This window comes from Lycium ferocissimum, chromosome 8 (genome assembly GCF_029784015.1).
Source record: "Lycium ferocissimum isolate CSIRO_LF1 chromosome 8, AGI_CSIRO_Lferr_CH_V1, whole genome shotgun sequence".
Lineage (NCBI taxonomy): Eukaryota > Viridiplantae > Streptophyta > Magnoliopsida > Solanales > Solanaceae > Lycium > Lycium ferocissimum.
In genome coordinates this window covers 37,194,213-37,208,727 of record NC_081349.1, presented here as the reverse complement: position 1 = coordinate 37,208,727, position 14,515 = coordinate 37,194,213, and the positions used below count along the sequence as shown (strand labels likewise).

The following is a 14,515-nucleotide window of genomic DNA, read 5'->3' as shown; positions in this document are numbered from 1 at the left end:
ATATAATGTATATATGCATTATCAGTTATAAATATATATATTTAACTTGATTCTTTTTTTTTTAAAAAAAAAAAAAATAGGCATTCATGATTAGATGTAAGAAGATACGTCCTAGATCATGGAGGGACAGCTTGCTTTTACAGAAATTATGGAGCACAATTGTCCACCACCCACAAAAAGCATAAGAAATCCAAAAACCCAACAGTTATATATACACAAACAAATAATACAGAAGATAGAAGGAGGCCATTGCCAAATTAAGAACCATAAGTTTCCTCTCTTTTTTGTTTTCCAATTGATCAATCAATCACAAAAGTTGTGAAAAAAAGTGTCACATAATTACTCCTCTGTTATCAGGTACGAATGCATTTTTACAACTGATCATTTGTTTAATCATAGCATTTTCTAAATCAATCCTAATTTATGTATGTTATTAACTAGCTAATCACCTAATCTAGTTCAATTTATTGTTCCATTCTCATTTCATTGTAAAAATCTGTTCTTGAAATCTGCTTGGTTGAGTACCTTCTATTACCAGTCTGTTCATGTGACTCAATCTACACAGTGTTACACACTATTAAGGAAAAATTGGAAATAGCCAAGAATTTTATCATTAATCTGTCGCTAAATAGGCAATAGCTCGTATCTTACAATCTTTTAATAATTTATCTCTAAACCATCGCTAACTAGGACAAGCGATGACTTTTGCTGTTAACTACAAAATTTATCCCTAGCTAATTTTATTTTTTAGTAGTGACAGGGTATGGCTTCAATGCTGATGAAGAATCCAGTGACATCCTCTGACAGATCAATTATAGCAGGGAGGAAAAAGAAGAAAAGAAGTTTAAGCTCAAAAGATCAAAATCAAAACACTATTATCAACCACAACAACTGTAGCAGCAACAACAACAACAATAATAATAACAGTCGCGATTCTACCAATGAGTGGAAATCCCAAGCTCAACAAGAAGTTTATTCATCCAAGCTATTCAAAGCGCTACGCCACGTGCAAACTAGCGCACCAACTCCCAAAGGGGGCCGAGCTGTCCACGAAGTCGCGGACAGAGTCCTAGCCGTAACTGCTAAAGGACGGTCCAGGTGGAGCCGCGCTATACTGACTAACCGGCTCAAGCTCAAGTTCATGAAAAAGCAATCCAAGAGGCAGAGTGTGGCTCGGTCCAAACCTAGCCGGCTTACTAAGAAGCCGAGAGCTGGTATAATGTTGAAGCTGAGGACGAAGAGTTTACCGGCTTTTCAGAAAAAGGCTCGGGTTTTAAGCCGAATTGTTCCCGGTTGCCAAAAACAGCCGTTGCCTGTAGTTCTTGAAGAAGCCACTGATTATATAGCGGCTTTGGAGATGCAAATTAGAGCCATGAGTGCTTTAGCTGACTTGCTTTCTGGCGCTTCATCTACTAGTTAATTTCAAATTATTGTACTATCAAATTATTTGTTATGAATAGTTAATTTAATTACTTGTTCATTGTAGGTGTTAATTTACTTGATACTATAACTCTAGCAAGGTATAGTTACTCCCCGCAGAAACAGCATTGCTGGAATTATTTGAACTTACCGCTGAAATGTTACAACTTATGCTACTCATGGCTTGTCCTGGAAAATATTAGATGACACCTAGTATGTGTAGACTGTCACTGATCTCACTAGATTAAAGACCTTAGTGGTACCAAATGAATGTTAAAACATAACTTTGAAGAATAATCATTTAGAATCATTTCATCTATAAACGACTTAAAATAAGATACAATTAGTAATCACGTCTCACTTCCAAGTAACTTAAAGTCGACTATATAATCCTTACTATCTATGTAACTTTGTTTAATACCACCCCAGTTCACAATCGATATAATGCGTGCCTAAGTAAACGCGTTCCAATGTATTTTGTATATGCTCATTGTAAATTGATTAGTCTTACGATAACTATTAATTTGTCACAATTCTCTTTCTTTCTCCATGTAAGAACCGATTATATGAATCAATTCATTCCTCATATCAACCAAGTTAAACTGACTAAAAGAAGTTGTAGCAAGTATTTTCCACAATATAAATATACAAGTCAATAATTGGTGAAATATTATGTGTGCGGTCTCGTAAATACTCAGTTTTCCTTTTACTTTTGTATTTCTGCGAGGAAAGTAGAGAGAAAGTACCTCTTCTTTTAGCTACTATTATCACTAGCTATTACGACAATTACCACCATAAGCTAACATCACCATAAGTCGACACCTACAACAACTAACTCAAGCCATTACTTAAAAATACTTTATTGATATAGTATTAGATCAATTAGTAATGTATTTTAATTCTAAGTTTTATATTTATATACTTAAATAAAAACAAGTTTTGTATATTAAAATATTAAGAAAATAAACAATCTTAATTACTAGTAATATTCAGATCTTAACACATATAAAAATATGTATTCAGATTCAAACGTTTTAACCTAAATACACATTAATTGTCTTTATATTATATTATATAATATCAATAAAAACAAGGAATTTTTACACCTAATAGCTACTTCTAATACATAATTAGTGGCAATAATGTAAAAAAAAACCATTTATTTTAATTACTAATAATAAAAAAACTAAATACTTTTCTAATTTAACTATTATAGCTACACGGTAAGTTTCAATTACCATTTCACAAATACACCTAAAAATTAGCATCCCCCTAATCCCATAATTTTCTTTCCTTTTAATGGTAACAATATTAATCACTTAATATACATTACCATTCTCTCTATTTATATTTTCATAAATTCTTACCATTTTTAATAAATGTGGAAGAATGTCGTAAAAAAGAAAAAATAATATCAAATGGAGATCAAATAATGAATAACGTAAATTAGTCAAATTATAATTCTAATTGACCCTCCTTAAAAAATTGCAAAATACAACATGACAAGTAAAATAAGCTAAATGGAGAATATTTCGATTTTTCCATTTTGGGTAAAATTAATTTAATCATTTGAATCAAATCATCCAAGTCAAAATGAAAAATAATAATAAGTATTTTACACCTTTATTAATCGATTCAACTGAAAGTATGCGGTCAAAGTCCGAAAGAGAGGAAAATAGTTTCCTTTTAAAAAAGTCTTTCATATTAATATTTTCCCATCTCCTTTGTTTCATGACATAATATAATTTTTGGATTTGAGCACAAACTTATTGTTATATTAATCGTATTTATCAAATTTTTACTTTGTTTCGTTTTAAACATGTAAAATTAATTTAACAATTTGAATTAGAATTATCCAAATCAAAATTGATAAAAAATAATAAGTATTTTACACCTTTAAATTAATCGAATTACAATTGAAAGTATATATGGTTATATTATATATTTATCTAAAGAGAAGGGAGAGAGAAATTTTTAAAAAGTATTTTGATATATATTAAATATATATGTGTGTGCGCGCGTATTTGTAATAATGTAAAAAAAAAAAAAATGTTCATGATAAAAAATCAAAACATATCGTGTAATTTTGTTGTGTCAATAATGATGGTGTATTTTTGTAAGTTTTTCTATATATTTGTATTATTTTTTTCAAATTAATTAGCCAAATCATCATTTTTTTTTAAATACATCTAATATAGATATTAAATACTGTTGTAATTTGTTATTACATATAAATATATATATATATATATATATATATATATATATATATATATATATATATATTTATATTGATTTTGTAAAAAATCATGCAAAAGACAACATGAAAAGTAAAATGAGCTAAGGGAATATTTACCAAAAATAAAAAAAATGTTATTTCTTCGGTTAAATATATCAAATTTTAATATTAAATATGTAAAATTAATTTAATAATTAGAATTAGAATTATCCAAATCAAAATTTGATAAAAAATAATAAGTATTTTCTTTAAAAACGAATTAAAATTTAAAGTATTTGGTATTATTTTATCTCAAAGAGAAAAAAGTTTCCTTTTGACAATCTTTTAAAAATATTAATAAACTTCAAATACATTACCACTAAATAATTTTTACTCACACAAATACATGATATTTAATATAAAATACATGGAGTATATTTATTAATAATATAAAATATATATTATAGTTATGCTATCATATATATAAATGGGTAAATAATTTAAAATGAAATCAATATTGTTATATAATATCGATAAAAACAAATGAGGTCAATAAGAACCAATTTGTTCAAAAAACACATACGACGGCGTCCTGTCAATTAGCCCTTTTTCCAATTCCGCTTCTTTCTTCTTTACTAGTGAAGCAAAAAGAAGTGAGAAATTGTTTCAGAGAAAAAATAGCTTGAACGGAGATGGCGGCAGAGTGTTCAAGTGAAGTAACAGAGAGAAGAGGAATACCAGCAGCTTCATTCGTACAAGATGTTCAGTCATATCTTAACCAATCTGGTCTTGATGTCAACTCTGGTCTTTCTTTTCTCCAAGAAAGGTACTACTGATAAAAAATATCAATTAATAACTAATTAAATGATGCAATATAAAGTTTACTAAATTACCCTTATATAATAAAAATAAATGTTTTCTTTTTACTATGTTTCTTTTTGAATTTATAATTCAACAATAATAAAATAAATCTTGAATACAAAAATGATCTTAATTTGGAAAAAAATATAATTTATGTCAAAACTTATTATGGTATAATTTTTTTTTTAATTTATTATGGGACGGAGGGAGTATTAATACTCGAAAAAGGAGTTGTATAATGATAGTGTCTAGTGTTGTTTTTTCAGTAGTAAAGGTTGAAAACAATGTCTAAATTTTACCTAATTTATGTGATAAACAAATGGGTTTAAAAAAAAAGAACTTTTGAATCTTGTGGTTTAAAAAACTAAAGATATTTGTGTGGTTATAAATTACGGCGTAAAAGTTAAAGTTTAAAGTTAAATTGTTGTCAAATTAGCACATTGATGTTTTCCAGATTACGTTGTGAAACTTGAAGACGTAATGCTTTCTTCGAGAGATTTACTAGAGAGAGAAATATTGAGCAAAAAGAGAGATAAGAGAATTGTTTCAGAAGGAAAAAGTAGATGGCTTTATAGAATGAAGTCAAATATCTAAAGAATTCTAACAACTTTAACTATCGGATCAACACATAGACCCTAACTCCTGCACTTGCTCAATCCTTCGTACAAGATGACCTCAGGATGGAAACCTATGTTAACCAATCTGTAGCCTAATCTTGATGTAACACATGACATATAGTTTTGTTGCCTCTGTTCACCAATCTTTTTTTCAAAACAGCTTCAGGTAGATGACGATACTTAGCATCAGATTAAATTTCCAAAAAGCTTTAGGCAGATGACGATACTTAGCATCAGATTAAATGATGGAAACATATGTTTCAGCTTTAATCCCAAGTAGTGTGTTCAACATTTAGTCCATTTGATCAACATACAAACGGCCTTGTTACCCTTTTTCTAATCTCCTCCCAAGCTTCATGGTAGATCACGATAGGGACTTAGCATCAACGGAATATCTTTTAAGTATGAACTTTTTTATTTTATAGATTTAACCCCTCTTTCCAAGTGAAGGAATGTATAAATTCCTTCCAAGCAGCTCTTGAATACACATCACAAGTTCTGCTATTAAACAATTTTCACCCCAAAAATTTATTCGACCAGATTTGAGGTGAAAGAACTGCTGCTGGACTTATCCAATCCCCATTGCTTTGCACCAACTCTATTATGCTTCTCCTTTCCATTAACCAAAATAATATTCTCATATTCCATCGTGAAAGCATTACAAGAATTCACATTAAAATAACCAACCTGAATAGAGTACCAAGAAGCCAAAGGTACATAATGAGATAGTATGCTATTCCTGGACATCCAATTTCTCTATTTGATACACGTAAGGAGCGGCTATATTTCTTCCACATTTAGAAGATACATCACCTTCATCTTCTGTAAAAAGTGTGGCAAGAAGCATGTCTTCAAGAATTTCAGGCTCCCTTACTGAAGAATCATTTCCATTATGCGCAGAACTATTCTGAGATTCTTTGTTTTGACCTTTAAAATGACTGTCCATTGGGCAGACTCTGCTGGTTGATGATTCAGCTCTTACTTGTTCTTTATCTTTTCCTTCTTGAGTCATAACTCCAATGGCTTCCTTGATTTCCAACAAGTGTTTTTCTTTCAATCATACTGGTCATGCACTCCATCAATTTCTGTAACTGCTCTTGAATCTGTGAAAGCTTTTCTTCCATGTTTTTTTTTTCTACTGGTTTATCTTGGTTCTTTCTTCTGGTCCTAATCGCAATGCCGAGGATAGTTTGATTGATGGCACGGAGCAATTAACGAACAGATCTAGAAGTTGTGAAGATTTTTGTAATGCTTGTGGTTTCAAAAGAGAAGCCAGAGAGAAATATTGAGAAAGAGAGATAAGAGACTTCTTATTATCTAAATGAATGAATCTAATTAGTTTAAGATTGGCTTTATAGAATGAATAGAGTCAAATATCCCTAACAGAATTCTAACAACTTTAACTATCCAATCAACACATAGACCCTAACTCCTGCACTTGCATCACACATAAATTGGGATAGAGGGAGTATTCCCTATGTTTCAATTTGTTTGTGGTTGTGACTCGGCACGGAGTTTGAGAAAGCAAAGAAAGCCTTTTGAATCTTGTGGTCTTAAATTAAAGTCATGTAAGAATGTACCGAAATGTTCTTTAATCTTGTTGTGATCTTAAACATGTCATGTGGAAAGTTGTAAGTAAAGAGTTGTCAAAAAAGGAAAGGAGCATTCTTGTTTAAACAGACTACAAAGTAAAGTAATACAAACAAATTGAAACGGAGGGAATAGATTGAAGTGAAATATATAACAATAGATTGGGATACTTTTCCACCTTTGTTAGGAAATGTTTTACCCAATTCAAGGTCAGCAGATATTGAAACACATTTTTCAGTTATATACCAAGCAAGCTTTTAATTAATTATAAATTGGTTGTTTATTGCATGTAAAGTTTCAGTCTTCAAGGATATTGTAAATGCTGGGGAGTACTGTTATTTTATGAATGTTGAACCTTTTAGATACTTAACTTTTTTCCTTTTTATCTGTATATGAGATAAAAGGCAAAGATTCAACCTTTAATGACAGGAAAAGGTCTGTTTTTGGTATTTGTGGATAAAATACTTAGCTGATATTTAATACTCGTACAAGGAGTTTTATAGAGTATAATGATAGTGCTTTAGTGATATTTTCTGGTATTAAATTGAAGTGAGATATAGAAGACGAAAAAAAGGGGATATTTTTCCACCTTTTGGTAGAAAATGTTCTATTCAATTCAAGGTGATAAATTGTTGAAACACATTTTCCGTCATATACCGAGCAAGTCTTTAGTTTTATTAGAAATCGGTTGTTCATTGCCATGTAAAGTTTCAGTCTTCAGGGATATTGTAAGTGCTGGAGAGCAAAGGCGGATCCTGATTTGAAGTTTATGGGCTCCTACAATAAACTCAAGTTAATATAAAAAAATAATGGGTTCACAGCCAAATATTTATAGATATTTAGAGGAATTTTAATACATATATAGGGACTGGTCATAAGCTATTCGGTTTATGTGAATCCATGACACTCTAGATCCATCCTTGTTGGGGAGTTCTATTTTCCTATAAATGTTGAACCTTTCTGATATTTAATTTTATCTTCTTAATCTGGATATGAAATAAAAGGGAAAGATCGAACCTTTAATAAAAGGGGAGATTACATGTTATATTAACTCCTTTTAAATTTATAGCAAATGGTTTGTAGGACCTTTACCTATAAGGTCTTTCTGCTCCTTGATCCTTGTTAGTATTTTACTAAATTATGAAGAAGTCCTTGTACTTAGGCCTGCTGAGAAGTCAAGGGCAATGTGAATTTTTGGAGATCAAACTTGAATGAGCATTGCACTGGGTATGTTGTTGTTCTTGTAAACTTGAATGAGCAGGTGAAATCGTGTTGAATAGCTGACTATGTGGTTGTGTAATAAGGATAATGATTAAAAAAACTGAAAAGGCATTGGAAATACTAACTCACTAATAAGAAATGGTGAGGTCTCATTTACGTGCAATGGAATAAAGAGGACAAGAGGTAGAGAAGAAAAAGATGAGAGAGCAAGAGAGGGGCAATAGGCCATCACAACCTTATAAAGTGTAAACAGAATCTTGTGCAATCAGATTCTTAAATCCAGTTGTGACTAAATAAAACTATTATAACTACAATCACGGAAGTGTGTGTATTTCTGTTTCCAATTACTTGAAGTTGTGGTTCTTCAACATCTATGATGTTCTCATTATTAAAGTCCCATAATCTTTATGTCCTTTTATCGTTCTACTGAGACTCTTGAAGCCCTTCCAAAATGTTGGTAGTCTTAACTTGATTTCTTCTTGGCTTCGGAATTTGCTTACAGTTTCTTGTATCATCTATAAAGCGTCGAAAAAAACAAAAGTAGCACGGAGTGCATGCCCTTAATTGCCTAAAGGTTCACTAAAAGCAGATGACAGAAGTTTGACTAAAGACCTCTGAATTCGGTTGATTAAAAAGTACATATTTGGCATCATGTTGTGTTGCACTTGTCTTTCAAAACACAAGTCAAAGAATATTTCATCTTTTTACCCAAAAAATGGAAATGAAACTGTTTTTTTGTTTCAATCCCTATGATTTTTGGCATATAATACAGTCGAAGTGTAGAAGTCATGTAACAGAACTTTTATGAATACCTATCTCATGCAGGCTGTGAAGTATTTCTGTTACTAATAAATCATAAGTACGAGATCAGAATCCATTTTATGCGAGAACAGACTAATTTTTCCTGCTTCAGAAATTTTAGTCAGTGGTTACTTTACTTATAGTCTCCTTCGGTTTTCTGAATATATGTAATTCGTTTGCAGACTTCAACAGTACCGAGTGGTTGAAATGAAACTTCTGGCCCAACAGAGGGATCTTCAGGTAAACTTTTTTTGTCTAATTTCATAGCATTCATTTCAATTTAAGTAACTCTTAATATTAGTTCTCAGGTTTGACCCATACTTGAATAGAGAGGGCCATAATGCAATTCAAATGGAGAAACGTTCATGTGTCACTCTGGCCTTCAATTGATTCTTCCGGAAGGTGGACAGAAGTTAGAGAATTGTACTTTAATCTTTGCATCGAGTGCTGCCGATTCTGGAGATTAACTTAAAGACTAAAAGCTGAGATAGTTCTTTCATGGCATTGAAAGAAAGATCAAAATAAGAAGTTACACAAAGAATGTGCTTTTGGAATATATTTTTCCATGCAGAAGCTATATATCGAATACAAATCTTAAGCACATGCCCAGACTTAGTTGTAACAGTTTCGCCACTCTTCAGACTAATAACTTTTTACAGCAACAGTACCTCATTCCCGAGCTATTTGGGGTCGACTATATGAATCCTTACCCTACAGAAGACTAATGACTTTTTACAATTTCTTTTATTACATATAGGGTTAGGTTTCTCCACATTTGAAAGCTGTCAGTATGGACTCTTTTATGCAACTCATGATTCATTTGTAGAATTCAATAACAGAAGGGAATTTGTTTGTTGACATGTAGAGATTGAATTCATAGCATAAGATTGCCACAGAAGGGGGAATACCTGTCCAATACAAAGCTACTATTGAAATATGGACTCGTTAGCATAGTGTATACAGAAGAAATTCAATCCAAAAATTTAAAAATCATTTTGCCCACTTAAGAAGCATTATTAATCTTCCAAACAAAAACCAGATTTGAAAGCTGGAAGTTGCATTCCCTCTGAAAGTGCTGTCTCTTTCTTTTTGTCCGAATGTAAACATGCATATTGGAACAGTTTCCAACTATAATGGTGTAAAGGAACCAATACGTCTTATGCATAAGATAATGTAAACTCTGGCAGTGTCTTCTTTATCAAGCCTGCTAAATATATTATAGACTGCCTCATACATTTTTGCCAGATTTCGTTTCCGCCATTTATAAGTTGCTGTTAGGATGCTGTATTGCTCAAATACGTTGAATTTTATATGTTTGACATCTCTTCTACCATCAGTCCAAGTCATTCTGAGAATTTCTTTTGGTTGGCTTGATGCTTTTATATTATTGTCTTGCTCACAAGTGGACAATTGACTTCTCCTCATTCACTCTACACAGGCAAAGATTCCTGACATAGAGAAATGCTTGGATATAGTTGCTACTTTGCAAGCTAAGAAGGACAGCAGTGAGGTTTGTCCCAGTTCTATATTTTTTTTCCTATGGATGAAAACTTTCTTGATGCACTCTTAGACATTTGCATATTAGCTAATTCTTGAGTTAGTACTTAGTACACCTTTCTGTTTTATTTTTTTAGACTTGTAATTTGAATGTGAGAAAGCATGAAATTTTCATTTCAAAAATCGTATTTATATATATAGTGGTGAAGAAGTTCAGAAAGTTGAATACCCTCTTAAACTGAGATTTAACGCTGGAAACAGTTCTCCAGTATTGGCCAAGTACCGCGCTAACTGCTGTTAGCTAACAATTGTTTGGACCCCTATAATCCTTTATCCTTCATTAGCTTAACTTGGGCCTCCTTGCCCCCCATGGATTAGAAATAAGATAATAATATTTGAACACGGCTGAAAGGTCCAGGATTTTGAAGGAGCTACCTACTGTTCGGATTGTTAAAAGGCGAGGGTACAAGAAGAGGCGTTTTACTTGTACTTGGTGGGGCGTAAGTATCGAACCATAGTGAGGTGTGAAGTTTTAGCTTTAATATTTAATAAATTAATCAATATATCATAAATTGCAAAAAGAAGTGTGAATGTATAATAAGAATCGTAGAAAGTTTGATAATTGCTTTAAAAGTACAGTGTAAGTCAATACAAAAATTAAGCATGCAATAATTGAGGGCCAATACCAGTCCCCTTTATTTTTCAGTTAGCAATTGCAATAGCATAAATTCTTCTTCATCAATGTGCTAAATTTTTTTGTGAGATTATTTTTTCATTAGCAAATTGCAATAGCATGAATGTTCTGCTTCAGTGCATGAATTCCTTCGCATGAAGACTTTCTCGATTTGAAATGTCTTGCTGGACATGCGTAGCAGACAGCTAGAGATACCTAGAGACTTGTTATAAAGGTCCAAAATTCAATTTCCAATCTATAGTGGCTTTACATTCCCAGTGATGCGGCAAGAAATCACCAGGAAATCAATAGTAGAAGGAAAAGGTGAAAGAATGAAAAGCCTCTCACTACTGTTTTCTTGGAAAGTCACTGCACTAACACTGTACCAACTCCTCTGCACTTTTGTTTCAACTCTCCTTCTCTTGTTTGTTCACTCCAACTACCACAGTGCCATCATTCTATTGCTCCTTCAATTACTGCATTTCCTCTGTTCTACCATTTGCCTTGCCTTTCTGTTTGAAGAGTTATTTTTCTCAAGTACCCGGTAGATAGTCGATGTGCGGATACTGGAAACCGCCGTATCAAAAAGAGAGAGAAAAAAAAAAACAGAAAGAAACTTACGTCTCTGAAGAATGTTTTTGGTCCATTCTTCCGCCATTTCTCTCCCACTCTTTGATCCACTCACCAGTTCGTTGCAGTTGACATGTTTGCATCGAAATACCAATCAGACTGCTGGATGGAGCTATTTTTTGAAACAGTAGGAAGTGTTGAAGGTCCCATCCATGCGGGTCCTTTCTAGAATTTAACCTGCTAAGTTTTCTTTTGATTCCCCTACAACTCCCCATTCTGCTTCTACACTTGTCATTGTAGAATTCAAGACCAAGTTTCTGTTTCATGCCTACACGCAAAATGTTCTCCAATCCCCTTTAATTTTAATACTAAAGTTGTGATTTACGCCAGATCACTACTAATTGTTTCTTCCCTTAAAGTTGTGCTTGGCTATCTAAGTTGATGACAACAAAAGGGGAAGAGGTAAAAAGAGAATGGGAATGGAGAATTGGAGGATGAATCTTTTTCTCTCACATGTAACCTTGATTAATATCTTTTCGTCACCCCATAACCTTTCTGAAGATGTATTTTATTCCATAGATTACTTTACTCAAAGCAGTTCTATTGTTGGTTAAAGTTAAAATTGATGGGTAAAAATTGGACGCCCAATTGCTTACGCTTCGTTACTTTAAGAGTTGAATTGGTGACTTTTAAATGGTTAATGGCCTAAACAGAAGTCAGACAAGGTTTCAATCATTTCTCCCTGGTTTACTTCGCTGATAACTTCCAGCCACTGGTCAGCCCCAGTTTTTGTTTCCTTTAATGTGTTGTATCTTTTGATATTAACCTGCCATGTAAACTTGTTCCTGGTTTGACTCGTTTTTTGCAGGCATTAATTGCTGATTTTGAAGTGTCAGAAGGTATTTATTCCCGGGCTAAGATTGAAGATGCTGAATCTGTGTGCTTATGGCTAGGGGCAAATGTCATGCTGCAGTATTCATGTGAAGAGGTATGTACTATTGGAAGATTTCTGAAGCATGCATTCTTGGATATTTGAAGTATGGTCTTCACATTTTGTTCAATGTACAGGCTACTGCCCTTCTTCAAACAAACTTGGAAAATGCAAAAGCAAGTTTAGAGGTTCTTGTGGCTGATTTACAATTTCTGAGGGATCAAGTGACAATTACTCAGGTTGGTTCTGCTTAACTCTCATATAGGACTAAGAACTTAGCTTGTACTGAAGCCTGCTGGCTCGTAATCTGTTGTCCGTAAAATCTTAATTCCTCTGTTTCAATTTTTCTGTCTTACTTTCCTTTTTAGTCTATTTAAAAAAGAACGTCACTTTCTATATTTAGTAATTTTTCAATTCCAACATCCTACATGGCATGTTTAGGACTAGAAGATTCAATGGGTATTTTGGTACAATATACAAATTTAGTTTAAGATCACAAGATTCAAAAGTCTTCTTTACTTCTTAAACTTCGTATCTAGTGAAACTAAGACATAAATGAAACTGAGGGAGTACAAGTTCTTTTTAGTTACTTCTTACTGATGTTGCCTTTGCTAGGGAATACGCCACTAATTTGTTACAATATATTTGTTGAATGTACCTAATGATGGAACCTGGAGAAAATTTCTTAGCTAATTGCTGTTAATTATTTCTACTAAAGAAACATTGGTGTGCTACTTATTGCTATTAGTTAGATTGTGCTGATTCTTTTAGCTGCTACGGCTCAGGTCACAACTGCTCGCGTATACAACTGGGATGTACATCAACGTCGACTTCGACTGGCTACTACTCCCAAAGAATCAGAATCATGAGAAACACCTTTCTTTTGAAAGAGGTGGTGGTAAATGTTGCTTCACAGAATACGATTCAGATCTTTTTGGTTCATCTTTGTAGGTTGATTTTTGAACTATCCTTGTTTCTACGTGTAAGAAACAAAAATGTGATTTGGCCAAAGAAACAAATTATGAGTTGGCTGAGTTTATTGTGCTTTTGCGACACGATTTAGAATGTAATGGGACCACTTTTGGGGAACATTATTGAATCATGGGATAACTATGCATTTTTGGCTAACGTACCAACCCTGTGCAGCTCCGTAATTCAAGCCAAACCTTTTCTTTAGAGTGCTTCACCATAAAGCTATGAACGAGAGCGATGGCTCCACAACTATTGAATTACACTACTCGACTCCTCTACGGTTCATACATGGCTAGATTTCATAGCTTGTAAATTTACTCAAGTGTACATTTAGTCTACAACAACATACTCAGTGTAATTCCACAAGTGGGGTCTTGGGGTGGGGGGGGGGGTAAGAGTGTATGCGGACCTTACCCCTATCTTGTGAGGTAGGGAGGTTGTTTTCGAAAGACCTTTAGCTCAAGAGAAAACATGACAAAAAAGTTAGACAAGAATTGCAGAAAGTAAAGAAGCCATGACAAAAATAGTATAGATAATTCTTAGCCACAAATGGCCACCATTGACGACATTTCAACTATACAAAACGTGCTCATCGGGTAATTTTAGATAATGTTGCTGGTGGAATGTTCTACGTGTGGAGTCATTCAGTTAGAAGTATAGGTTCCTATTTATCATTTTTTTTTACTCAATGTCCAAGGTCTCTTGTTTTTCTGTATGAAGATAACTGCACTACTGTTTGTGGAAAGTGATTATTCCAGCCTACTTATTTTGCAGTACGTGTAACAATTTTCTATTAATGCTGTTGGTCATTTGTAAGCAAAGAGACAAGAGTCGCTGACCTGTTATCATGTTGTTATGTTGTTTTCAAATGTACGAAGATGTAGTAGCCGTATGTACTAATTTGAGTTCACACATTTGGTCAATAGTCAATAAGATCTGCTTCATTCACACATTTCTAATTAAAGCATGGCTTTACTGAATGATCAGAAACGCGTCTTCTGCCATTGGGGCTGGAGAAGGGAATCAGGGCGCACATGGGTAGAGGCGAATTTGGATTTTAAGTTTATGCGTTCTGGATTCTAGGACATAACAACTTATTAGGTTCCGGATAGATTAATTATAATTGAGTTCAAAGCTATTGGATT

General features: G+C 33.0%; 2 protein-coding genes across 4 annotated transcripts; both read left to right on the top strand.

Annotated features, from left to right (window-relative positions):
* The first annotated feature begins 174 nt into the window (after positions 1-174).
* LOC132066894 (transcription factor bHLH148-like) lies at positions 175-1,480 on the top strand. 3 transcript variants are annotated; one of them, XM_059460090.1, is made up of 2 exons: positions 175-357; positions 761-1,480. In XM_059460090.1, exon 2 carries the CDS (start codon positions 764-766, stop codon positions 1,418-1,420), a length of 657 nt encoding a protein of 218 aa, XP_059316073.1. In that variant the 5' UTR covers positions 175-357; positions 761-763; the 3' UTR covers positions 1,421-1,480. The 3 variants fall into 3 exon arrangements, with proteins under 3 accessions (XP_059316073.1, XP_059316072.1, XP_059316071.1); XM_059460089.1 differs by having other exon boundaries at positions 755-1,480; XM_059460088.1 differs by having other exon boundaries at positions 178-357; positions 752-1,480.
* Positions 1,481-4,224: 2,744 nt separating this feature from the next.
* Positions 4,225-13,526, top strand: LOC132068303 (prefoldin subunit 3-like). The gene is made up of 6 exons (XM_059461860.1): positions 4,225-4,463; positions 8,910-8,967; positions 10,166-10,237; positions 12,336-12,455; positions 12,536-12,637; positions 13,184-13,526. Exons 1-6 carry the CDS (start codon positions 4,330-4,332, stop codon positions 13,265-13,267), a joined length of 570 nt encoding a protein of 189 aa, XP_059317843.1. The 5' UTR covers positions 4,225-4,329; the 3' UTR covers positions 13,268-13,526.
* The last annotated feature ends 989 nt before the right edge of the window (positions 13,527-14,515 follow it).

Excerpts from the sequence above, each read along its gene's own strand:
- LOC132066894 (XM_059460090.1), top strand. The coding sequence starts at position 764 with ATGGCTTCAATGCTGATGAAGAATCCAGTGACATCCTCTGACAGATCA.
- LOC132068303 (XM_059461860.1), top strand. The coding sequence starts at position 4,330 with ATGGCGGCAGAGTGTTCAAGTGAAGTAACAGAGAGAAGAGGAATACCA. Across the intron at positions 10,238-12,335 it reads CTAAGAAGGACAGCAGTGAG|GCATTAATTGCTGATTTTGA; the intron begins GTTTGTCCCAGT and ends CGTTTTTTGCAG. Across the intron at positions 12,638-13,183 it reads ATCAAGTGACAATTACTCAG|GTCACAACTGCTCGCGTATA; the intron begins GTTGGTTCTGCT and ends GCTACGGCTCAG.